The sequence below is a fragment of the Lolium perenne genome, chromosome 6 (genome assembly GCF_019359855.2).
Source record: "Lolium perenne isolate Kyuss_39 chromosome 6, Kyuss_2.0, whole genome shotgun sequence".
Taxonomy (NCBI): Eukaryota; Viridiplantae; Streptophyta; class Magnoliopsida; order Poales; family Poaceae; genus Lolium; species Lolium perenne.
This window is the reverse complement of record NC_067249.2, coordinates 197,982,790-198,010,573: the sequence shown is the minus strand read 5'-3', so window position 1 is coordinate 198,010,573 and position 27,784 is coordinate 197,982,790. Positions and strand designations below refer to the sequence as shown.

Below are 27,784 nucleotides of genomic sequence, written 5' to 3'. Positions count from 1 at the left end.
AATTCCACCGAGAGGGCCCAGAGCATATCTATCCGTCATCAGGATGGAAAATCTCACTCTTGATCCATATGCCTCAACTCATACTTTCCGAATACTTCATCTCATCTTTATAACCACCCATTTACGAAGTGGCGTTTGATATAATCAAAGTACCCATCCGGTATAAGTGATTTACATGATCTCATGGTCGAAGGATTAGGTTACTATGTATCGAAAGCTTATAGAAGTTGAACTTAATGACTTGATCTTATGCTATGTTAACTATGGGTGTGTGTCCATCACATCATTCACCTAATGATATGATCTTGTTATTAATAACATCCAATGTTCATGATCAGGAAACTATGATCATCAATTAATCAACAAGCTAGTTAACCGAGAGACTTACTAGGGACTCTGGTTGTTACACAACATGTATCAATGTTTCCACTCAATACAATTATAGCATAGGATGTAAACATTTATCATGAACATTAAGATATAATAATAACGACTTTATTATTGCCTCCCAGGCATAGCTCCTATAGTCTCCCACTTGCACTAGAGTCAATAATCTTGTTTACATTAGTAAAGATTTAACACAGTGGCCTTCTGGTGCTTAGCATGTTTACTCATGGGAGAGCTTTCAGTCAACGAATCTCACACGCTAAAAAACGTATGTATTTTGCAATTCATTCACGTCTCCACGCATCACTCATTTTTCAAATGAGTCGACATTAATCGTATATGTTTGGTCTTCTAGTGGAACCTTAATTCCGCGGTCTGAAATATGTCACTAATATTGTCACACACAATATAGCTTCGAAGTTCTGATACTACCAAAACTACACCAAGTTCTCAAAGAACTCCTAGACTCAAACACCATCGGTCATTGCCAAAACAATGACATACTCTGCCTTCGTTTGTAGAATCCGTCACAATATTTAGAACTCATCTAACTCTAGCATAGACTTCTTCTAGCCCATTGTGCTACCTTTTAATGAACACCTCCTAATTGAGATTTGAAATTGATTTTTATATGTGACCAAACTAATATCAATGCAACATCTCACATCGATTTGTTTGTCATTTCCCCATACAAAACTATATATATATATCCTTGGTTCTTCTAAAGCACTCAGTGATATTCTTACTGTTGTCCAATGATCATCAAATGAATCATTCTGGTATATGCTCGTAACACTTTAGAGCATATGACATCTGATTGTGTACATATTATTTGTGATCTACACTTCATGTGTTTTTACTCATTAAGTGTCAAAAACACTCAAGTCTTGTTCAAACCTCCACATGGAAAAGAACACCTTCTTGATGTTTTTATATTGAACTACTTCAATATTCATTCTATGTACTTTGACTTAAACTTATTATGCGTTTCAATCTATCTTCATAGATCTTGATGAAAAATATGTTTTTAGTCCATATCCATTCATTGAAGTTAACGTTCAATGAAATCTTCTAATCACATCAAGTACATGATTACACTATTTATAATCAACGATATGTCATCTACATAAAGCATTATAAATATGTCTTAGTGCCCCCACTTAATTTCTTGCAAATGCAATCACCTTCATCGCTTCTGATGAAATCAAAACTCTTTGATTATTTCATCCGGTGAAGATTTCAACTCCGAGATACTCACTTCATTAAGTGAAGTTTGTATACCTATCTAGTATTTCACGGACTAGCAAAACTCTTGGTTGTATCTAGTATACATTTTAATACACATTTCTGGTAAGGAATGTATTTCTGCCATCCTACTATCACATCTCATAAAAGAAATATGTAGCGATTACTAGAATAATCCGCATAGACTATAATCATCACGACGGAAGATCTAATCTTATCGTAGTCAACTCTTTGAACTTTGTCGTAACAACTTTTCAACAATTCGAGCTTTTTCAAGAATATTGCATCCATGTCCATCAACTTTATAGATCCATTTACTTTCAAAAAGTATATATTCCTTCAGAAGGTCTACCAAGCTCCAAGCTTGATTATAGATACTATCGTGGATTTCATGGCAGTAGCCATTTTAACGGAGTCAGGACCCATCATAGTTTCTTTGCATGTAGTTGGTTTATCATTGTTCAAAATTAATCATTTGTTCACAAATTATTTATTTGATCACAAAGTAAACCATAACCTACAAGGTTCAATAGGTACTTCGATCTCCATGACTATAACACTTTGTAGACATGGGAGCCATGATCGTCGTGGACGCTTCCGGAACCATTTCTGATGCTGCGCTACTTTGATCATCATGCTCAGGTTCATCAACCTTATCAAGTTTCATTGTTCTCCCACTCAAATACTTCGCTAGAAGAAATTTCTTGGAAATAAGCAAGTAACATCGACAAACACTTTGTCTTTGACTTCATAGTGGAAAGAATTCCCAATTTATTCTCTGGGATAATCAACAAAGACATTCATCCAATTTTGGTTGTAAACTCAATTACTTATACCCATGCCATAACTCGTATGGTGTCATTTCAACGGATTATGATGACGCACTATTTAGTGTAAAAGTGGTAGTCTCTAAAGTATAATCCACAAAAATATAATGGCATCATTTTATTTTTATCTCATCATTAATCCAACAAAGTTTGGACACGTCTCTCGAATACTCCGTCATAACTATGGTGTTAGAAGCAAGACATGAAGATTGCGTTGGAGAGGGAGAAGGTGGAGGCGGTGAAGGCTCACGCCTCCGCCATGAAGGCCACGAACGAAGTGACGCAGACTTTGTTGGCCAAGATGTGTCAAGAATCAAAGATCTTGATGGCCGACATGGAGAAAATGGACCCATTGGCGAGGGCGTGGCACAAGATGTACCACGAGCACATCGGCCAAGAGGTGCTGGCGGCGCGAGCTGCGTCGGCGTCCATGACTCCCCCGGCGCCGTCGACGTTCATGCCTCCCCCGGCGATCATGGATCCGGTTGCAGCGATGGAGCTACCGCCGGGGCTCATCGATGATGAGGACGTCGTCGAGGTTGAGCCGCCTATGACCCCGTTCATATGATCATTGGGCCTGGAAGCCGAAGTTGTTTTTTTGCAGCCGAACTATGACGGCGATTTGGTGACCGTATGTTGGCCCAAACTTCATATTTGAAAACCTATTCGAATTTGATAGTTGTGTGTTAGTCCAAACTTTATATTCGAAAACTTATTCAGATTTATATGCTTTTGTTTAACTTTTTAATTCAAATGATCTATCGGGGCTGCCGTATGGAGACGCTGGTGCGGGAGAAACTCCCCCAAATGCAGGATGTTGTGTCGGCGCCACCAATACGACAGTGTTGACGCCCCTGCCGGTAACTATTTAGGGCGTTGGTAGAGATACTCTTATAAGAGTGATACATGGGATAGGAGCAGACAACTGTAGCGCCCACAACAAGCTGCATGCGGGCTGTAGCTAATCGATTCTTGTGCTGTAGCGGGGCTATATGTGAAGCACGATCTTTCTTCTCTCTTGTCCCTTCTCTCACTCTAGATGGGATTTTGCTAATGCCGAATTAGTTTGCAGGGGTAATAGCACTTTGATCCCAAGATGATATAGCTCTATATACAGAGCTGTTTGGTTGTGGGCAAGGCCAATTTTCTATTCGCTATTTGGGTATTCCGATTCATTATTGGAGACTTACGATTGCTGAATGGAAAATAGTGGAAGAAAGACTACAGAAGCGCCTTAATAGTTGGAAAGGTAAATTGTTGTTCCTTGAAGGAAGATTGGTACCCATTAATTCGGTACTGACAAATATGGTACTGTATATGTTATCATTCTTCGTATTGCCAAAATGAATTCGGCATAAACTCGATTATTATCGATCCAGATTCTTTTGGCAAGGGGACAGCGAGAAAAAGAAATATCGACTGGTTAAATGAAGTATTGTTTGTAGTCCTAAAGATCAAAGCGGGATTGGAGGTCAAGAATTCAGCCCTGCTGGGTAAATGGCTTTTTAAGCTCCTTACCGAGGATGAGATTTGGCAAACTATTCTTCGGAGAAAGTATATCGGCTCCAAGACGTTATCCCAAGTGGTTTGGAAACCCGGGGATTCTCACTTCTGGGCTGGTCTAATGGCGACAAAAAATGTCTTTTTTCGTCATGGAACTTTCTTAATTAAGAATGGAGCACATATACGGTTCTGGGAAGACGCTTGGTTAGACAATGCACCCCTATATGAACAGTATCCTGCGTTGTATAGTATCGTTCATCGCAAAGGAGATACCATTGCCTCAGTAATGGCTACCTCTCCACCGAATGTGACGTTCAGACGGGTTTTGCTAGGACAAAGGTTATTAGCATGGAATACCTTAATTCATAGGCTGGGGGATATTAATCTATCACCCGAGCCAGATGAATTTAGATGGAATTTACATGTAGATGACTCTTTCTCGGTCAAATCTTTATACAACGCCATACTTTCGTCTGATCTACCAGTTGATAATAATAAGAAAATTTGGAAGATGAAGATACCATTAAAAATAAAAAAATTGGATGGTATCTTCGTCGAGGTGTCATCCTCACCAAAGACAATCTTGTTAAGCGGAATTGGCACGGAAGTACTAGATGTGTTTTTTGTCACCACGATGAAACTATTAAACACCTTTACCTTCCAGTGTCAATTCGCGAGATCTATTTGGTCTGTCATTCAAGTAGCGTCTACCTTGTATCCTCCGACTAGTGTGGCCAATATCTTTGGTAATTGATTTCATGGTATAGATTCAAGGTTCAAGTTGCTTCTTAGGGTGGGGGCGCTTGCAGTTATCTGGGCGCTTTGGCTGAGTAGAAATGACAAGATTTTTAATAATAAATCTTGCTCTTTGTTGCAGGTCATCTACAGCAGGTATTCTCCGTTTGTGGTTTCCTCTTCAGCGCATGGAGAATCGAGACCTGTTTACGGAGGTCCGTACACGGTTGGAGGCTACGGCGAGGGATACTTTTCCCTACATGGGTGGCAGCATAGTCTACGGATTGAAACATCATCCACACCTTAGGCGCTATATGATTCATCGTTCCGATATGTATTCCGCCTGTATCTTTTTTTAGTTTGGCACCTTCTTGGACATGAGACTTATAAACGGCTGTGTGCATCCTGGTTATGCAGAGGCTGAATGTAATTGCTTATCAAAAGTAATAAAGCATCCTTTATCGAAAAAATAGTACTTTGATTTGTGAGAATCAATTAAGATCACACTAGCTGAAGTGAGAAAGTTTCTGATATAATTGGCGTGACAGTGAACATGCACGGTGCATGAAAGAATACTCAAACACAATCATTACCTCAAAAATTTCAAATAAAATTTGTTCTAATAGAGTATCCTGGCTCAACGATGAGAGACTTGTGAACACTCACAACATACACTCCACACTGACGCTAGGCAAAATGGCAGACCTTGGTTTTATTGTACTGTCCCACGTGAAGGAGAGATGATCCTGACACATGGATTTAGTAGCCCTGATAGAGTTTAATACTGTATATAATCCCCAAAATATTCCATTAACTACTGACCAATCACTAACTAGTTTCCAGAATGTGCACTTTGCTTTATGGGAATTAATTAGCACCACGCATGCAATTTGTTAATTAATTCATAAGAATATAAAAATCACACATCCAACCATGAATTTGTGTTGAGATATTTGTCTTCAGTGTGCAGATTATACACTCATGGACCACATCCGTTCTTTATTTTGTTAGTGTTTTAGTTAACACCCGACACAGAAGAAGCTATTTATCTTTCTTTTTTGAAACGGGTGAAGAATAAGCTATTTATCATGGCCTGTGATCGGTTGGCGCGAGCAACAAGAGAGGTGTTTACTCTATACTAGATTTAGATGTGCGCCTTGGCGCACAACCCCGTGGAATTCGAATTGAATCAGAACATGTGTTAGCGGTGGTACAAAAGACAACAGACAATAAGTAGGGGACTAACTCATCTTAATCGTAGTAATGACTTTGGTTTCGCAGTGATAGAATTTTATGGTGAACACCAATAATATAGCAACTAATTAAGCAGATGCTCAAATTCTAAGTTGTGGCTTGCCGAGGAGGCCCCTTCTTTCGTATTGTTAAATAGTCCATAAAACCCTTATATCAACCACCATGACACTTACTCGTGATATGGAGCCAACAAAGAGACAGCCTTGGAAAACGAAGAGAAATATATTACATATTAGTAGTCTAAATTTGCAATTATGGTGTAAATATGTTTTGTGTTTCATACATCAAACGGAAGAAAAAGCATCGTGATACAACATAATATACGCGCTAGTGGTGTTTACTTCTTGGTGTATATATTTACTTTACGATCAACAAAATAAGATATGATACGATCAATAAAAGAAGAGGAGATGAATAGTGGAGTACGCCCATATAGTGATCATGAAGTGATTAAAAAGAGAACGTAGTAATATTTTCTTCCCAAATAAAAGAGGTGAGGTGATCAATAAAAAAGGTCATAATATCTTTTTGTGAGTAAAAGGGGTAACACATAACAGAGTACACCCTAGGATGACCATACGGCGATTATAAAAGAAGGTATGAGGCAATCAATAAAAGTGGTATGAGCAGATCAATAAAAAAAGATAGTATGTGTATAATCCTTAAGCCTTAATATAATGTATGTATAATGTGGTATATAGAGTACAAAAGAGGTGGTAAATAATGAGGTATTTACAATTAATGAAAACATTTTAAAAAAATTGTGGAAACAGAACTGTCATGAGAAATCAATAGAAGAACATAGCGGTATTTTTTCTCAAATAAAAGAGGCCCTAAATAGCTGAGTATTTGTTTTCTCGAAGTCACAGTAGGAATATCCTGAGGTTACGGTAGAGGAAGGCAATCACCACTGAAGAAAGCTGCCGAATAATTACTACCGTAGAATCATCATTAGTGCACCGTGGAAAATTATTGTAGAATAGCTGCAGAAATTACCGTCACTAAGGAGTAGTATTTGTTCTTGAATAAAAAAGTTGGAAGTACTTTGTTTTTCAAAGTTATTGTAGGAAAACGCCAACAGTAATTTCTATATTTAAATAAGTAAAGAAATAGTAATAACATACACAATTTACACAGAAGTGATAGGACAGCCCTGACCGCTTATTCCTGATACTCCCATGGGCATGCACGAAGCAACACCCCCACACCGAATAGTCACAGGCATTCTGTCAGATCCCCTTCTAGCTTTTTCTTTCTCTCCCGTGACACTACTTGCCACTATCTTTCCCCAATTCAAGCAGATCGAGTACAATTGAAGCAGATCGAGTACACTACAATGCTCCCCATGGCCTGCGCCACCGATTCATCACATCTAGCATGTCCTTCTGCCCAGGTCGCGTAGCATACATACACAACTTACTATGTGAGCCTTGTCCGACCTGCAACCATTTATTGGGGAAGCGCTCACGCATCTGAGAGCCACGAACCAGTAGATGCTGAGAGTGCATCCTGCCACCGCTGCTCGGGCGAAGAGGGGATGAATATCCGCGGGGCGGCAATGAACCTCCGGAACCAGAGCTGGATGCGCCACCACGGTATTCTTGAGGATGGCAGCCGACACTGCCTGTCATGTGGGCTGCTCGACGAATCCAACCACTATTCGCTCTAGGGATCATTCCGACAGTTCCACTATTGATGTGCTGCCTCTCCTTTTTTGACAACACAGCAAGGTTTTTTTCTTGACTTGTACCTATCTCCCTCTAATTTTAATTGTTTGCTTTGTGCCAAGTTTCTTCTCTCTTCTGCATGTGATTTGTTGAGATGATGAGACCTGAGAACAATCACTCCAACATGATGAAGCAGCCAACAATGCTAAGACAGATTCTGCATGTCAATAAACAACCAAACTTCGTGATAATATAACAAATCGTTGTTGAAAGCAAATTCGAGAAAACATAAATATTGGTTTCAAGATTCAAAGATAGTAACAGAACATAATAGTGTCTATAACCTGTTTACGTAATGATTTCTTGTTATTGTACCCTTAAGATAGCTTAAGCTATGACTGAAAGTTAGTTCAATTCAAGAAATTGTTCAAAAAAATTGTTTCTTGATTATACATCTAAGTTACCGAGGATGCGGAAGAAGTTGGGTATGTTTGATTCTTCAAAACTATACATCTTTATTCTACAAAATAGTAAAGATGTTTTAACAAATTTGTACTTTTCTTTTTGGCAAAGCTAGCATAGAATGTTAGCTAACTTACTAATTTGTGTTCTAGGCAGTTGTTGTTTTGCGAAAATTACCGGAGCACGGGCGAGGCAGTGGCCGCAGGGAACACCTAATAAAAAGTGAAAGAAGGGAAGTTCTGCTGGTAGGAACCCGTAGAGAAGCAAAAACGAGGCACCAGGACACATGAGAGAAGCCCTACCTGGAAGTAAGTCATGACAAATTTCAAGTGCACACCTTCCTATTGATCTACTGATGGCTTGATTGTAGCATGTAGATCAAAACTTTTTAGTCTTTTATCTTCACTCAATTAGACCATCAACCATTATTTTAGCACTCTTGTACATTTCCATCGCCTATACCAAGAAAACTGTGCGTACAAATTATATCAGAAAAAATAAATGTCTAGTGCTGACATTCAACTTGTGCCAACCATATTACAACATAAGAGAAAACATACCCGATTTTCGAGTCATTGTTCTAGCCTTCTTGTGTCAGTATGCAGTCACCCCGATATTCCTCCACAAGCATCTCTTGTCAGAACAACTATCCAACATAAAGATACTTGTAATTTTGTATTTAAGATGGTACCAATTAATTAATCGGGCAGTGAGCAGAATGCCTAATCCTTCAGCATGAATGTTTAAATATAATTGCCACATAAGTTAGAAGCCAATTTCTGAAAATACGAAAACATATAGCCTAACTGTATATTTGTATTGGATAAATTTGCAAAACATTATAGCTTCTAATCTAAAGATTTCAAAGACCGGCCCTAGCCAGCCAGATTGGATCACCTTCTATTTCTACTTATGTATACTTCTCGTAGTTGTTTTGCTTTTTCTGGTGCCTATATTGTAGCAGATATATACTTCAACCTTGGTTCAGTTCTCGCACTGAAACTTATCAATAAATTGAGCAATGCCTGCTATATGAATGATTCATGCATGAAAATGAGTGGCGGCAAGGTTATCCTTCACCAACCTGTTGCATAATTAAATGACTTCTCGCTCGATAGACAAGCTTTGATGACCAAGACTAAGGAAAGCCGACATCCCCATGCTCGATCGATGACCTCCACATGATGCTCCACACGTCTGTTTTGGTTCCAGCGTTGCGTGCTGGTGACAGCAGCGATGGCCGCAACATGCTTCTTGACTACCTACTCTGCAGCAACGCTCGCGCATCGGTCACCTTCCAAGAGGATTTTCAAACTGATTTCCTGACACGACCAGTGATTTCCTAGCCTGGCAAAACTGAAAGGACAAATAAAATAAGCAAAGGGAAAGAGAAGAAAAATTGAGGGGAAGCATGAAAGGTGAGGAAAGATGGAGAAATACATTTGATAATGGTTTTGTAAGAAGCCGATTGGTTAAACTATGAGCTCACTGGTAAACATTCAATCATACATTTGTTGTCGGAAATGAACTTGGGGTTCCCGAAGACAACACTTGCATATGCCTTTCCAAGCTAACACCTGATAATTAATTTCTCACACGCCTTACCGCCACCTTCGATGATCAGGTCCTTGATTAGTCCCACGGCAATACATGAAGAGAGGAGCTAATTTCAGAACTGAGAAGCGACTGAAAATATTTCCTATCTGCACACATCAGAGATGATTCAAATTAAAAGGCATACAATCTAAATACCAGATGGGAAGAGAGCACATACTTGGAAATGAACCAATTAACTTATATTCAGCGATTTTAGTTTGGAAGTGAAATGGCCAAATGATATTATCATACAACGGGCAAATGATATTGACTGTCAAAATGACCAACTACAGGTTTAACCACCATAACATAGGATGACGTGAAAGCTAAATGAGGCATCAGAGCTGGGTGCTCACAAACATCTTGAGAAACTGAAGAACACAAGTCTCCTCTCAGGAGCTACGCCAAAGAACGAGTAGCTTTGCAATATACCACAATTGACATAGAATGAAAGAACAGAGCAACACTCGACACCATATCATATTTTGCAGTGATGTAAGATGCATCTAAGAAAAAGAAGAGGTTAACATGCTTAACTGTGCTTACTTTCTATAAAATTAAACTGCACTAAAAGCAGTAGAAAGCACAACAAAATATAATTAGAACAAATGTATGCTGATACAAACAAAAGAAGCATGCCCAGATCTTGATTTTGAAGAATATATTTAATTACTTTCGTAACCTGCCAAGTATTTGCAGCTAAATAAATGAGCACTCCAAACTACCACAGTTGAAATGCACAACATAAAGAGAAAACATCCATACATGCATAACAACCCAAATGCTCTGAAATCTAAAGCATCTGGAATAGTTGCATTGCAAAATATGAACAATGTCGTTACATAGCAGGTTTCACTTCAGTTTTCAAACACCTAGACTGCATCCTGGACACAGATAATCAGATACCTAAGAGATGATGTATTCCATTTATGAATCTTTGTGCAGCAAAAACTTCCCTTTATCTTTCTGGGGTGACAAAATAGGAGGAATAATAGTACAACAACTAAAAATAATACAAAAATGCAGTTCGATATCTATGTTAAGCATTTTAAACTAAAGTGTGTGTGATAGTATAAGATTGCATATTTGCATACAAATTTAACTAACAATCTCTAAAGTGTGGCATGAGATTGTCAATCAAGGGAACAATAGTCACATCACATGGGAAGGTGTAATCCAGAAACAATAGACACGCCATGAGATTCTCAATCAGGAGTGTTATTACCTTGTTCCTATTCTGGAGTTACAAACAAAATAAGTCTAATCCAGGACCAATCATGGTATATCACGCGGAAGTTTTTTTTCAAAAATCACCTTGAATGAGAAAGTTGCAAGTTTATTTTAAATGAAAGAACGACGCCAAGAAAGGGTCATACACAAGAGAGATCAAGATCAGGAACACTACGTAGTGAGATCAATAGTTTTGTGCATTATTTATTGTAGTTTTTGTGATTGCATACTCCATTTCATTTGGATCATTTTTATTTGTAGAAATAAACACGGGGACCTACATACACAATCGACCACTCTGTTGGCCGGCAACAATGCCACCATGCTTCAAGACAGGTCATACACCAAATCAAAGTAGAAGAATGAATGTAAAAGTTTCATGCATACCTCATACATGTTACATATCTTATCTTCTTAACCTCTTGTAAAATCCAAAGTCAGTAAATCGTGGATTAGCAAGCAGTTATCTCATGATATGGATATAGCTAATATAAATTGCACATGGAACTCATATATGGGTACTAAATAACAACAGAGTTGTCGAACAAGTGGTAGGAAGTTGCTCACCCTGGCTCAATGTGGAAGCAGACAAGCAGCACATGATCCTCCTATTGAAAGTCGAAGAGGATGCAGAGGCAGAGCAGCAGCGAAGTGAGTGTTGCCCATGTACCTCCCTAACAGAATATATTGTAAAATCTAGTCACATAACTGAGAGAGGGGTAACACAACTCCAGCTAAATTTCAGAAAAGAGAAGCTATTAGTAGACTGGATACTACAGAGAATCAACACTAATATGATGAGCTGTGTATTTTTCCATATCAGGTCCAGAAATTATAAAACTAAGAAAGGAAATAGTACATGTATATATTGTAAATATCATGAGAAGAGAAATACATTTTGGGTTGCTTTGCTCCCGTTGAGTGTATAATTATCCGGAAGAGTTATCAGTTGACGAAAAGGAAAAGAATACAGCATATCATGTGTCTTGCATCAGTCTATCGCTTCCCTGGGCGGTCATCAATACTGCCGGCCTCCCGTTGTACCCCGGCGCAGCAGAAGCGAGATTTCGGAGAGGGGGCAGCTGGCAGACGTGAACTGTAGATAAATAAAAGAGACATATATTAAAATGTAGTATTAAAGCCTGAAGCAAGGGACATCCTGGCAACAAACATAAATGCAAAGTACATGATCAGGCGAGAGGAAAGGCTGCACCTCATTAGCAAGAGATCCTAGTCAGGTATCTTGAAAGCAAGTCTGCATTTTCATACATAAGGAAATGAGAGTCCTTTAGAAATACTCCCTCCGTTAATTATGAAGAGAACACAAATGGCGTATTGTATACATTCGATCAGCTCATCATAAAACAAAAGAATAAGCAAATGAGGTGCAGAAACACAAAAGGCGGAGTTTGGTACCTTACCTAGATACCATCGTTGGGTTCAGGCTCAATTGAGCAACTCCTATGAGGGAATCGCCGGTGCCTCAACCTCCTTGAGCCTTGAGCGAGGAACCCGATTTTTTCCGAGGAAACTCCAAACCTAGGGGAGAGCAGATTGTAAGACATGGAACAGATCAAGAGAAATAAAGGAGAAAAATCATACCATAAGTTGTACTATAAGATTTCTACAAAATCAGACAGGAGATGCTAACTTTGTTCCTTTAAATGGACGGAAATAATCCATATAATCAAGACCATTAACTCGAACTTGAAGCATGGAGGGAAAATACCTGGCCCTATATAATTATAAAATTGTGAAAATACATATCATTCTAACCAAGAAGAATATAGTAGTGTGGCGCTAAGAGAAACAGATCTAAGACACATGCCGATCAGGGGGCTAGGAAAGGGGAGTTGCGCTATAAAGAGCCACATGAAATGCCCGAGAGCTTCCATGTCTAAATATAATCATCTAAAAGGTTAGCTCAACCAACTAAATAATTTGTGCATAGGAAAGGGAAAATATTCAGGTCACATAAAACTGAAAGCATGACGTAGTAAACCAGATATGATTCTTTAGATCAAAAGACAACAAAAAGATACCTCAAATAATAGACAAGAAAAATCCGAAGAAACACTTACCATATATTGATCAAAACAGGCAGGATATAGCCATTGTGCTGGTACAATATAACGGGCATCACTAAAAATGCCAAGAAATAATGACCATGATGTATGCTGCGTGAAAGGGGCAAATTTCGTGAGCGGAGGATCTGAACCTGGCAGTAAACCTATCAACCTGTAGACAAAAAGAATTAGATGAAAATTTATTTTTAGACTACGTGCTGCAAAATATACATGCTTACAAGTAGCTTCTGGTCCTCTTAATTTTCACAAAAAAATCAATATGCTAATAGGAAAAAATCTGGGAGAAGACTAATGCTCAAGTAACAACCCTTAGCGGTCTGCTTCCTGGCATTTGTTTGCCCTCTACGCATTGCAAACTACTAGATTTAGATGTGCGCCTTGGCGCACGATCCCGTGAAACTCGTATTGATCCACACTTTGCAATGCAAAAATTAGGTGAAAATGATAATTTGTTTATTAGGTTTCAAAAAATGAAATCGATATGATGATCTTACGATAAATCACACGAAGTTACACACGAAATAGGAGTCTCGCTTAATAAAGTTTTCCATGGTAATCATTGTTGGAAAATAAGGCCTTTTCCGTCGAAGTATCACCTTGTCACTGGATGACAGAGTTTCAGCCTTGTCAGTCTCATACTGAATATATCTAGCTGAGATCCATTGTCCTGTAAAGAAAATAAAGCCCGACTTTATAACATGCACATGTAAGCTAGCAAGCCGGAGTACTTCCTCTAGCTGAGACAACAACACAAGCTCCAATTGGATTAGTTCCAGGCAGAGGGGGGCTAGCAAGCTACAGATTCGTTAAGTGCTTGAAGTCGTAAAATTGATTCTTGTAAACTAACTGTTGGCTTAGCCTTCGAAGAAGTGTCACCATGGTTTTAAAAAACATTAAATGAAGTGGCAGCATACTTGAGACAATATATTATGTTCAAACATATAATAAGAATTGCAAAATACAAACAACTACATGGAGCACTCGACATGTTTCATTGATTTGAGATTAATCTTCCCCTGCAACTTGCTTGGATGGTTCCGAAGAGAAATCCAAATATATTGCCTTCTAAGTGAAGGCGGAGAAGGAACTGTAAAGTGAATATACTGTTTGAGTTCGAACCTGTTGAGCAGCCTCATAACCAACCAGGTTTTCTTCAGCTGAGCACCGCTTCATCTCGTGATTGCTCTCTCAGATCTCCTGAACTATCATAAAGTTTCAGCTCGCGTGAGACCAACAATCAACCACTTACCATGCTAATAAAATATTAGACGTTGAGCTGTCAATAATATATTAAAACAGAGGAGGTGCTAATGAGTAATGACCTAAAAAGTAAACATATGCAAATGCAACTAAGGTTGAAACTCTTATGACCACTTACCTCGGGAATTTACTCAAACACCTTCGGTGCACACCTCCAACCTCAGTGTACATAATTGAGCACATCTGAATCCTTCATTTGACCTTGAACACGGCAATAATAGAGACCACCAATATCCAGGAAATCACATCCTGACAGAGAGTAAATAGAGTCAACTGCCTCGCTGAGAATGATCGGTTAATGTACAACCATGGAAACAATTTTTTTTGGCATAAACACCAACAAGCCATTCCAGAATCTAGGCTAGCGTGGGCAAATAAACAAATGATGCAAGACAACACACACCCAAGCAAGAAAAACATCAACACTGTCATCTTTCCGCTTAATTGCCATTCATGCACCAATTCATAGTAATCGACAAATCTCATCTGGAAGCAATCACAGGAGGCCTGGAAAATCAAATCATATCGAAAACTGCCATAGGCACTTGGAGTTGGCCACATTGGTTGAATTAGCAGGTACGAGGTTACAATCTTTTATTTTATCAGAGAGCAAATTACCGATAACTATCATATTACATTACTCAGTCCATGCCAATGCGTATTTATTTAGTTTTGTAACAACTTATGTGTAGTACATGAATAAAAATAGTAGTACACAATCAAGCAATGCATGATTTTTGAGAGTGATAGCAAGATGCAAATAGGTAATATATGCATATAAATAGGAGAAAAGATGCACACATATTCAGTACAAGGTTATAATTTTCTTTTATTCTGCACAGTGCAACCAGTATCCAACATAATGAGATTAAGTGAATACCTATCAGAGAAAACTAAAGAGACAACGTTCCAAAGATATCCTTTTCAGAATTAGTCATACTGAAAGGTAGACCATGGCCTGGAATAATACAGAAGTATCATTAGGAAAAACCAACAGAGATCATATTCGAATTTAAGAGGTGAAATTTTTAAGTGGGTAGAATTAACTAATCTATACTATAACTACCAGAAAGTAAGGTTTTACTCCCAATGTACACTATTTTAGAGTTGAAATCATGTATAGATTCAGCCACAAAGACAATAGTGGAAGGGAAACGTCTCTACACAGCAAAAAAAGCAAAAATGCCAACACAGAGGTGTAAAATGATAAGAACACAGCTTAACTGATACTGTTCTTATTGATTGAAAACTGGAAAAACATGCCATTGTCTAGTTCTTCCGGAATCCAAAGAACAACCATTTTCCATCTCTTGTAACACAAACCAACCAAAGAATTGGAATATGTACTGAAATAATAAAAGTTTTTTCAGAAAAGCAGTAGAAACAGCTCAAAACATTGTCTATCCCTGGCTTATCAGAGCAAGTAATTTAAGGGGTAGATATAATAAAATGATTAGATGAAACAAAATGCCACAAGAAGGGAATGAAGCAATAGTCTAGGTGTGAGTTGTAAGACAAACAATATTACTTAGATATTGGGGGGAACTACACTGAATAATCCTACATGTCTTTAATCTACAACCCTCTCCTCTAATTCGGTGTTCTATTTTTGATGACAGGCAAACGTTGCTATATATATAACGCATTTCTGTAAGGTTGATCTATGGACACTCTGGACAACACAGATTCTGAGCCCTAAAGAACAAAAAATTATTAGCTCACTTACTTGACATGCACCCAGCAAAAGTATTTGAAAAAAAGTCAGGGTTGTAGGGAATAACATCACCTGCATTTCTTTGTTCAGTTAATTCTTGATAGAACAACATAAGTATATATAGCTTGATTAGAGCTCCCGCATCGGACAAGAGACCAATGATATTTTATCGACACCACCCATTCATCTAGGTAACTCATCTGCATGATAGTGTCATTATAACAAACAACGCTAATGTAAGGTCAAACTTGATTATAAAGCAGTACAAGGTAACTCATCTGCATGATAGTGTCATTACAACGAACAACTCTATTGTAAGGTCAAACTTGATTATAAAGCAGTACAAGGTAACTCATCTGCATGATAGTGTCATTACAACGAACAACTCTATTGTAAGGTCAAACTTGATTATAAAGCAGCACAAGCCTTCAAATAATACCTTAAACTGGTTCTAAAAATTACCAACTACAGTGTAAATCATTGACAAAGAAAATGGAGATAAAATATGGACATACAAAATAACTACATATCTCACGACCTATTCCAGTATACATTATACTATACTGCATAGAGCAAATAAGAGTAGAGAGCATGAGAATCACTCACACAAAAACTTCCATAACCCGATGATGACCAAGCATTGCAGAATCAAATGGAAATACCTTATGTTGCATACACTGATGGATTGACAAGCCAGAACCAAGAGCTTAATATTCAATTAATTTCTGGATCATACTATTGGCATGCACCACAAACAATAATTTTAATTCATGACCTATGAGGCCATGTGCACGAGGAGAAGGGCATAGTGGAGGATGACCTCAAATAAATAATGACCTAAATATACAAGACACCAAAAACCAGTTGATAGAATCAGCACCTGCAGGAAAAACCATTTTAAAATTTACAGCAAGATATTTATACAATGCAACCAATCAACTTCCTGAACCAAAATATTATATATTTCAGTCATCAGAAATTATATATACCAGTAACTCTAGAATTGCATTTTATAACACAAATTATTTTCCCTAAAAAGCTGCAATGGTCTTGTATATGATTCACTTTGCGTTTCCACCATAAATAGAAAATTTTAAAAATCTGACCTTTGCCATCAATTCAATAGCCCATCCAATACAATATTTTTCTGGTAGTTAAAATTTAGGGAAACTTAAAGCTAAACATGCCACCATAACTGAACAGATTTTTGTCTGAACATTTAATTATACCTCTTCTGTAGCTTATATTAGTCACTGAATTCATTTGCACACTTTTGTTCCATTCACCCTCAAGAACTGAAAGAGGAACCTGTTGCACGGTTATGCAAGCATCTTACTGCATATGGTAAGATCCTCCTCAATATAACCTTATATCCATCAAGCTTTCCTTCTGCTTGTTTCCTGCAGTGGACCTCAATAAACCAATAGTAGTAGAAGGCATTGGCTCAAAGCATCTGACAGCACCGTGTACCGGCATTAGAAAGAGAAGGCCAGCCATCAATCATGCAGCCACTAAATTACAATGCATTGCGAAGTAAATCATTCGAGGAGCAGCAAAAATCTATTACTTTATCAACACGTTGTGAACAGGCAAGACAAAACTTCCACTCTAAAACTCAAATGAGAAAGTTTTTATTCAAAGAGACATATATCTCGCTTATCTTTGAAAACTAAAATACGTGTTAAACTAAACACAGATCTGTTCTTATCTTTCTCCATGAAAAATAAAATACACACCTCATCCTTATCACTACATGGCCCAGAAACATGCAGCAAAAATGTTCAGGTACAATCATCATCAGCTCAAAATACATGGATATTGGTTTGCAGCTTAGAGAAATTGCATGAGCTGTAATATTAAGTATTAAGACTCAAAGATCATGAAAAACTAAATGATGTATGAATCAAACAACCAATCAAAAGAAACCCTTTTCTTGTCTTCTATCATCCAGTATTTTAGTGTAAGAAACCATACACTTGATCAGTAGGGAGAGGATCATGAGAGCTGGAGTGGCGACGACCATGCCCCGCTGCACCCGTCCGTCTCAGCGGCACGCACTGCACTACGGTTACGATGGTAATGCCACAAGATCCGTGTCGAGTAGCATGCACTCCACCGTGACAAGTACAACGCACCGCCCCATTGACACATTGCTTGACATGTACAATAAATTCTTCTCAAAGCAACTTAATAGCATAGGTGAAAACATCCGACCACAAAATACAGTATCCAAATCCTTCTTCTACACTATGACAGTAATAGCCAATAGATAGGTCGATGAACACAACATCTAGTTTGCATTTTTATATCATTATTATATGTGAATATGGCATACAAATTGATATGGTAAAATAATGAAGAAAAAAAATCAAGTTCGATGGACTATATACCGGACGAACAATGTCCTTGTAAATGATCCAGACCAATCCCCACAGCAAGACAGAGGGTCAGATTGGAAGCAATGCCATGGATGATATCTCTAGCAGCCCTCGATCGCTGATGTGTGCCGCCCCCACAAACTTAGTGAACTCCAAGAACGCCCTGTGCAAGTGAGAATATCCACCTCATTAACAAAATGCATATAGCATCAAAAGGAAGTAATAAGATCATGATTATCAAACAACAATTAGAATCTAACATAGGAAAAAATCTAATCTAATAATCTAAAAGAGGTAAATGATATATTGGCAGTTACAACAATATTAAGGAGCTGCCATTCCATGAAGAAAATCAGTGCAAGTGAGAATATCCACCTAGAAGATAAAGCATCTAGCAAGAGTATAAACAAATTACTACACATCAACCTGCATAAATGTTTACTTTGGTAGAGGTAAATGATATATTGGCAGTTACAACAATATTAAGGAGCTGCCATTCCATGAAGAAAATCAGTGCAAGTGAGAATATCCACCTAGAAGATAAAGCATCTAGCAAGAGTATAAACAAATTACTACACATCAACCTGCATAAATGTTTACTTTGGTAGAGAAAAGATGAAGATGACTCGTGACCTGGGATAAAGATAAATAAGTACAAGCTCACATTTGCCTTCTTCTCCTCCACCAACCAGTGATGCTAGTCCGCCGAGCCCTATGACTGCACTTCCGTGAGCATCCCTGCAACAGCCGGTCCTCACCACATTGATTTGCATCCTCCCTGACCTGCTCCTCTCTTCAGCACTGCAACAAAACCAGAAGGTTTTGAAGTAAAGTAATCACAACTCACTGACCAAAACAAACCATGAAATTTTCAACTAAAAAATATGTCAATGACCCCATATGCAAACCAATGCCCATAATCCAAAGGATTGCCTCAACCTCTCGCATGTACATAGATCAAACTAATCCCAGTGCACCAAGTGGAAGACATTAGGCCCTCGGATCTCAGTTAGAAATCAAACAGACAATACAAGGAGGTGATTTTGGGTACAAACCTGAACCGTCGAGGCCAGCCATGTTAAATCTCCCATCGATCCCCAGATATATTCTTGTGTTCATAAGCATTATAATTTTATAATTTTTAACAGTTTGCTAGGATTCCGGAGAAGCCTAACTTTTTATGTTTACCTGCGTTATGCAAATTTCAAATTAGCAAGAAGGATCCATAAATCAGCAAGTGGCTACAACTAAACAGTGTGCTACTTGTATTGCATCCTTTCATATCTTTACGAAGAGAAGATGATGGTTGCAAGAGGAGTACCTCAGATCCTCACCGCAGCACCACCATTATCAGCATGTGTAGCTCACCCTCAACAAATCTAGTACTGAAATACAACCCATAAATATTCAGATACGAAGTTGCAATATGAAAGAAACTGAATCAATCTTGTCATGGGGAAGAAGAGGCGGGGAAGGGACATCATGGAAGTGAAGAAAGAGGCATTACCTTCAGCTTGGAGACGCCGACGCGCATCTTCTCGCCGGCGCAGACTCCATGTCGAACAGCTCGCGAGTGACGGCGACCACCATGGCAGGGAGAGGCGTAGAGGTGCCTCACCGCTGCAACTCCTGGGTCGCCGCCTCCAGCACCGGCGGACCTCTGGAGGGCTTCCTGCTCGGCCTCCTTGCCCATATCGAGAAGCTTGTGGGTGACGGCGGCCACCATGGCCGGGAGAGGCGCACGAGGACGGCGGCCACCATGGCCGGGAGAGGCGCACGAGGTACCTCAAGGCTGCAACTCCTTGGTGCTCACCTCGCGGGACGCTCCTCCTCCTCCTCTCTTGGGCGGCGCGCGGCGCGCTGCTCCCGCAAACTCACGCCCCTTCTGCTTCTCTTCCCAGAGAGCGGTGGAGGGGATCTCGCCATCCGCCCTCCGGTCGTGCTCTGCCCGTGAACCGCTGGTGCTGCTGTTCCAATCGGCGGCCACCACTGCTCCCGGCAATGTTGAGGATGGAGGAGGACGGAGCTAGGCACAACGGAGAGGAGGACGGGCGAGGCGGCGGGGGCGCGAGGCGGCGGCTCGAGGCGTGGCGGCGGGGGACGAGAACGGGGCCGGAGCGGGGGTGGGGGCGCGAGCCGGCGGCGGCGGCGGGCGACGAGACGAGAGCGCGGCAGGGGCTGGAAGAGAGGCGATGCGGGGATTGGGGAGAACCACCCCACGTCCTGTCCTGGGATTGGTGGAGCGCTAGCGAAGTCGGGCCGATAGGGCTTTTAGTGACCCATGGATAAAAAGTGGGTCTGCGGGAGGGCCTCAGTGCCCTGGACGAACGGCTGGCCGAGATCGCGCCACGTCAGCTCGATCTGACGGCCAAAAATTCAAAGCGCTGTGAGGCCCCCTATGGGGGCATCATATACACCTTTAGATGCAGGAATCAGTATGCACTAAGCTGTGCCTAATTCCTGGCAAAGTGACTGAATATGATATATACAAATTACAAAATACCCAGCACATCAGCCCGTGAGATTAGGTATATGTACAGGTTACAAAATACGGTTGCTTCAACCAATATATGTTCAGGGAACAATCATTGAGGAAAGACGATCCACATCGGCCCGTGAGAGAGGAAGAGGCCAGAGATTCGGAACCACGTACCTCTAGCTGCACTGCAATCGCTTGGCGTCGGGATGTACGTTGGTGTGTCAGGGACCGTGTGTGTGCGATTCAGATGGCCGTTCGAGGTCGGGTCGATCGGCAGCCTCGCTTCTTGTCGTCGGGAGTGAGGCGGGCAGGGGTGAGGCCGGAGATGGACGGATGGGCCACTCGCCGCCGGCCGATGGGCGGGGCACAGGGGCGGCGCAACCCTAGCCAGCCGCCAGACCTTTTCTTGATGGAGAAAACTTGGCCCGGCGTGTGCTTGATGGAGATTGGAGAGGAGCCCTGGATGGAGACGATGGAGCTTGGCACGCCAAGGTTCAGGACGACAGCGACGTCACGAACGGATCCCAGCGGGCCGGTCACCCGGGGACGAGGACGCGGGCTGGTCGCCCGGGGAAGAGGATGCGGGCCTCCTCCTCTGCCCCTGTGCCTCCTGCGTGCCGATGGATGCCCCGGCCGCCGGGGGACGAGGACGGCGCGGCGACGTCTCCTTCCAGCGCGGCGGCGCACAGACCTGCTCCTCCTTTGTTCCATACCATGGCGTGCTGCTGCTCGAGTGGCGAGGCGGCTGTTGGCCATGACTGCCGCTCGGCGATGTCGACAAGAAGACGAGGCGGCGGCGGCTCGATGGAGGCAGAGACAAGGAAGAGGATTGGAGGAGAGAGACGCACAGGTATTGGGGCAGAGTCGTCACGCGAGGATTGGGGGAAGAGGTGAGAGGCGGCTAGGGTTTTCACCTTGGAAACCCTTTTTATATAGTGCGGTGAAAGCAAAGGAACGAAAATGAATGGCCAAGATGCACTGAAGGATCCCGATCCGATGGTCAGTAGCTCAGATCGCTGTGAGGCCCCCTATGGGGGGCATCGTTTATACCTTTAGATGATACCGTATAGTCTCGAATCGGACGATCTCCAGCACCTTAGTTGCTTTATTTTCTTTTTTAAATATACGTTCTTCTGTTTACTATTTCTTCGAATGTATGTATCCGATGGAATCCGCCGCGTGAAGACAACGTTCATATCAATGTTGATGCAGGAGTTGGCGTCGTAATTCGGAACCACCTCTCGATACGTGCTTAGCTAGCTGCAGCGAGCTTCTTGATGGGGTTATGGCGCCTGAGTTAGCAGAAGCGTTAGCGGTGCGCTGCGTTATCTCCTTAGCTTCCGATGAAGGTTTCAACAAGATTCGGGTAGTTTTAGACTGACTTTCGTTGGTCCAACGCATTAATTCTCAGGTGCATGACAGGAGCTATGTGGGCGTGGTCGTGCAAGACATCAAGACCATCACTACTGGATTTAACGAGTTCTCTGTTTCTCATGTTCATCATCAGTGTAATGAGTCGGCACACATTTTAGCACGCTCTCTAGAGCTTTTTATTACTTCAGAAACTTTACGCCTTGATGTGACCAATAAAGTGCCAATTTTTTTTCAAATTTTTTTTTATGCAAAGGCCATCTCTACATATTATCTTGGTGTAGCGTTTAAGTCAATAGAAGCTCACGTTATTATAAAAAAAATGGTAGTTGCACAACCTAGCTTTTTTATAAAGAAAATATATTAATATCAGAAGATACCAATTACATCTAGCCTCTGCAACAGCGCATCACCTTAATGGCAATACGGATGCACACAGCTAAGAAAAAAAGAAACTAAAAAAAGAGTCCCTCACATCATTCTAGCCCTAGCAACAACAATACAACTAATACCATGACAACACCTGAACTTCAGTCTCTTCAAAAGCGACGACTCCAAGAAGGGAACAACGCACCAGCGCCGTCGTCGCTCGATCAAAGATCTTAGGTTTTTATCCTGAAGATAGTCTGCGCTTTCGAAACAATGCCTTCAACAAGGTTATTGCCAGACACATCCAATTAAGATTAGATCTTGAATTTTCATCTTGAAAGGCAGGACTCTGAACTCCGCATGTGCCGCTCCCTCTTTCATATTGCTGCTGCAAGCCCAGAACACCAAGCAAGTATCTCACCAGCGCATAGATTAGTACTCCAAATCCGACTATTATGATATTCTCCGCCTCTGACTTCACCTAGAACCAAAATATCGCTTTATCGAAAAATCAGTAGCTCCTTTTATCGAAAATCAGCAGGGGCCGCATGACCCTACCTTTGAGAAAATAAACTTGATAAAAGGATCCCTGACCAAAGGTAAAACCATTTTGAAGGCGAAAGCAGAATTGGGCCGAAGACATGCATGAGTCTACACGATTCGGCCTAACTAACACGAACCTGGGCCTCGTTTGATGTCCAAGTCTGAACTGGATTAACAGGCTGCTACTGATCTGCTACCTCAACAAGAACAAAGGCTCATCTAAAAGAGCAAGAAGTTCTCCACAAAAAAAAAGAGCATGAACAAGCGGCGTCACACTATTACATTAAAAATCTACCGCTACCATCACGGCCGTAGACATCAGAGTTACCGCGGTGCGTTCTCATTTCTGAATTCTGATCGCTGCAGAGCGAAGAACGGAAAAGCATCCGCTGAGCCGTCTCCTCCGGCCTCGTGCGCGCGGTGGAAAGGCGCCCACGCCGGGATACTCACCTTCTGGAAAGCGAAGACGAAGGACGAGGAAAAATCGTCACCACGTGAGAATAGGAAAAGTTTAGCAGACGAGATTGCAGCGGCCGTCAATCGCGGCCTCATCCAGGCATCCAGCCAAACCACACGGTCAGCCCGGTAGGTTTCATCAAGTTCAACAAACCAACAATCATGTGGTTGCTCTGGGAGCCTGTAGCAAGGAGTTACCTCTACTTTTTGACATTCTCGCCTGGTCACCCCGCTTTTCCACTACTCGATCGCTTCAAATGTTTCCCTGGTCCTCGTGAATTGCATCGGTGTAAAACTGTCAGTCTGATGCATGACATGTAGACTGGATGCAGTGGAGAACTTGTGCAATTGTATGGTTTCACTGTGAACGCAATACTGTAAATTTGTAAAAGCATACCACTGTCAACGGAACACGAGTTCTTCTTTGAAACAAGCTTTCACCTCGCTTTATGAATAAATTCACATGCCCGAATCGATACAAAGTGATGAGGGAACCAGAGTTCTTGGCATTGATCCAGCCAGAAAACCAGCATGGTGAATCTGTCATCAGCGAGACATGAGACATGTGTCTAATTAACTAAATGACCTTGCAAGTCAGTGCAAATGATGGCGCTCATGACTGGGGTCGCTGTTAGCCGCCTGAGTTAAAGTTAAAATATACTAGCACTGATGGTGCTGGCCATGATATCTTCCACTTACCTTTAGCATATATTTGTTCGATGGTGGATAACTGGTAGTTGGAGTGGCCGGGTAGGTGTGGTCTGTGTACGTCGACACCATGGCGTCATGAGGTCGCTAATTAGACGTAGGTTAGCTCAACACAAAGGAGAGTGATACGGTGCTAGTGGCTCCTGATGGGTGCGTGCGCTTGGTTGCTTGCGGAATTTCCTTGACCTTGGGACAAGTAGTTTGGAAGCATATTCTTAACTGGATGTCTATGTCACGGTGAGAAACTTCCCAACATAAGAGTTTCTCTTGTTTTCTTAAGATGCTAGTACTAAAGCAGTGTTTACACAGCGCTCGGTCCTGTTTGGTAATCTCTTGCTGAAAGAAAGGAAACAACTAATCTTGCCTACTGTCGACCGATGGACATATCTGTATGCCAGATGCGCTCCTTTCAACCTCCTGCAGGTCCTATTTTATCAGGCCTCAGAAACATCAACCACATATATATGACCCATCTTGAACTTTAGACAAAGACCAGTCTTCAGTTCACCTTTACACCTTAATTAGGACAAGTAATTTCGAAGCATCTTCCTGGTGTCTATGTCATGGTGCGAAGCTTCCGAACGCAAAAGCTCCTCTCATTTTCTTTAAGCAAGAAGCAAGATGCTACTGAAACAATATTTACAGAGTGCTGGTTGGTAGCTAGCTCTTGCTGAAAGAACTGAAAAACTAATCTTGCCTACTGGTCGATGGACATTTCTGCATGTCGATGCTAGCAATATATTTCTCTCCCACTCATCATCGTGTGCGTACGTAGTGTTGTGGACGTCTCACCCGTCAGCACGTAAAAACCAAAAAAATAAAACATTTCCTTTATCGTGGCTGGATCATGGTGATGGACACGTCGTTGACAGACTGCGTCTTGGACGTCGTCTCGGTTCCGAACGAGTACCCCGACGGCGAGACGGCCTTCTTCGTCCTCGCGAAGAGCGGCGGCCGCTGGGGCGACGGCAGTGACGTGGTCTGGTCGCTGATGAGCATGAGCAGGGCGCTGGACATGGTGGGCCGGAGCTCGGGGCTCTCCTGCACGCAGAGCAGGCCGGCGTGGTAGCACCGCCACGCCTCGTCCTTGGAGTAGGCGCCGTCTTCCAGCGACGCGTCCATGAACTCCGCCGCCCTATCCTCGTTCCAGAACTTCCACGCCTGCACACACACACACACACCATTGATGTTCAGTAAAAACTCTGCAATTGTGACCGAATGGTTCAGTTAACGGATGGTGTGAAGGACGTACGTCTTGGATGAGTGTGTGCTGGTGCTCCTGCATGTACATTGCGCCGTTGCGCTGGCCGCTGAGGATCTCCAGCACCAGCACCCCGAAGCTGAACACGTCCGACTTCACCGAGAAGACGCCCTCCATCGCGTACTCTGGCGCCATGTAGCCGCTGCAATTTTGCAGATTAACACCTACTCAACTGACACGTCATGAAGATCATACATTGGAATGTCGCATTGCACACTTACTATGTTCCGACCACGTGGCCAGTGTTGACCTCGATCACCTCGTCCTCGAAGATCTTAGCCATGCCGAAGTCGGAGATCTTGGGGTTCATCTTGTTGTCGAGGAGCACATTGCTGGCCTTGAGGTCCCGGTGCACGATCTTCAGGTAGGAGTCCTCATGGAGGTAGAGCAGGCCGCGAGCGATGCCCAGGATGATGCTCTGCCTCATTCTCCAGTCCAGGTGTGCAGTCCTTGCAGTACCTGATGGCAAGAGGGTTCATCACTTCAGTAAAATTCATGACAACTTTTCCTTGTCTGCAGAGTTGTAATTTTGGACTTCCGAGCAAGGCTCACATGGACGCTACACAAATTTCCAAGCTACTTAGGCTTCCCATTGACCTATTTGGCATCGATCTGGTAGCCTCATTAGACCTAATTGACTCAAAATCAGTAAACTAGGGGGTGATTGCACAACCCAAGATCGAGCTGTAATTTGGTTCAGCCATGTGCAGGCACGCTCTCTCCATGTGTCGCCAAATCAAACCCGATATTCACACCTAATTCCTACCGCGCAAAAATGGCCAATTAATCGGACCGATCTCAGACACTGGCGTGTTGCACGATCGAGGAGATAATTCTACACGAGGACTGCTGCTTCCAGAGTTAACGGAGGGGAAGGGAAAAAGAAAAAAGCAAACGAACCGAAGAGGAATGCGTCGAGGCTGCGGTTGGGGAGGTACTCGTAGACGAGCATCTTCTCGTCATTCTCCACGCAGCACCCCAGCAGCCGCACCAGGTTCCTATGCTGCAGCTTGGCGATCAGCTCCACCTCGTTCCGGAACTCCTCGGCACCCTGCCGCGACCTCGCCGACAGCCGCTTCACGGCGATCTCCGAGCCGCCATCCAGGACGCCCTGAAATAAATCCATCACTCAAGATTCAAACGTCTAGTCAATGACAACTAGCTTCGATTTTGCAGTGCTAGCTCGTACGTACCCTGTAAACAGGCCCGAAACCGCCTTCGCCGAGCTTGTTATCCTTGGAGAAGTTGTTGGTGGCGGCCTGGATTAAGGAGAGGTCCATCACAGGCAAGTCCGAGTTGGACAGTGGCCTCAGCCTCTCTATCTCAGTCCTCTTCACAGCTGCAAAATTAAGAACCAAACAATTCTCCAGTTAGCTAGTTAGTACTACTTAATACTTGACTAATTAACCAGCAAGATGAGTTTACTAGTAATTGTAACTCACCGTTGCGTTTCCTCCATCTCCAGCAGTAGACGCAGTAGCAAAGAGTGCAGATGATGACGACCACCAGGATGGAGACCATGATAGGCATCCCACCATTGGAGCCTGAATGTCCTGGCAACACACACACCCAACAACTCGATCACCTTCCTGAACTGAAGAGCACTAAAATACCAAATCATCTCTGCAACTGCTAAAGCAAGAACCGGGTGTACCTGAATCACTGCTGATCGCCGCTGCAGGTGCGGTGTCCATCAACCGGCGATGTCGAAGACGGTACGGCGATTCAACCATGTGTTCTACTTCCGGGCCGTCCCTCCGCCTTGGAGCCGTGAGGATCGCAGCGTTTTGTGGGATTTTCTTATTGCTGTTGGGTCGTTGGAGTCTCGGAGATTCGAATTTTGTAGCTTAGCATCTGGAGACGCACTCGGTTCGTGCTACTGTTGTGCTGCTGGACTAATGTGTACATGACATATACTTGCACAGCTCGGCTGGGAGAATAAGATCACCGGGACCGGGATACGGGGCAGCTCTGTAGGTGTGGGGATATGGAGAGGGAGGGGCCGCTGCCTACCAAATGAATTTTCACAAAGTCTTCGTGCCAATTTGTTTCATGTTTGTCCTTTTGGAATTCCCAAATTCGGCGTTTGTCGAAGCTACAACATCCATAACGTCCAAGAAAACCCTTTTCTATTTGGATGTATATATACTTGCTCTTGCTTCTTATGTTTCCTCTGTCATCTACTCTAGCTTGGGCTTTCAATTAAAAAAACAATACAAAAGCTTTGCTTATTATATCGATTAAACAATACT

General features: G+C 42.1%; 1 protein-coding gene and 1 long non-coding RNA gene across 2 annotated transcripts; both read right to left on the bottom strand.

Annotated features, from left to right (window-relative positions):
- Positions 1 to 7,012: 7,012 nt before the first annotated feature.
- Positions 7,013 to 9,136, bottom strand: LOC127306458 (uncharacterized). Its single transcript, XR_011747546.1, has 3 exons — positions 8,383 to 9,136; positions 8,218 to 8,292; positions 7,013 to 7,782 (listed from the first exon to the last, which is right to left on the bottom strand). It is a non-coding gene; the product is annotated as an uncharacterized lncRNA (long non-coding RNA).
- A 15,714-nt stretch (positions 9,137 to 24,850) lies between these two features.
- On the bottom strand, positions 24,851 to 27,502 carry LOC127306461 (cysteine-rich receptor-like protein kinase 44). Its single transcript, XM_051337096.2, has 7 exons — positions 27,187 to 27,502; positions 26,975 to 27,085; positions 26,726 to 26,871; positions 26,433 to 26,643; positions 25,754 to 25,991; positions 25,524 to 25,674; positions 24,851 to 25,432 (listed from the first exon to the last, which is right to left on the bottom strand). Exons 1-7 carry the CDS (start codon positions 27,263 to 27,265, stop codon positions 25,103 to 25,105), a joined length of 1,266 nt encoding a protein of 421 aa, XP_051193056.1. The 5' UTR covers positions 27,266 to 27,502; the 3' UTR covers positions 24,851 to 25,102.
- Positions 27,503 to 27,784: the final 282 nt, after the last annotated feature.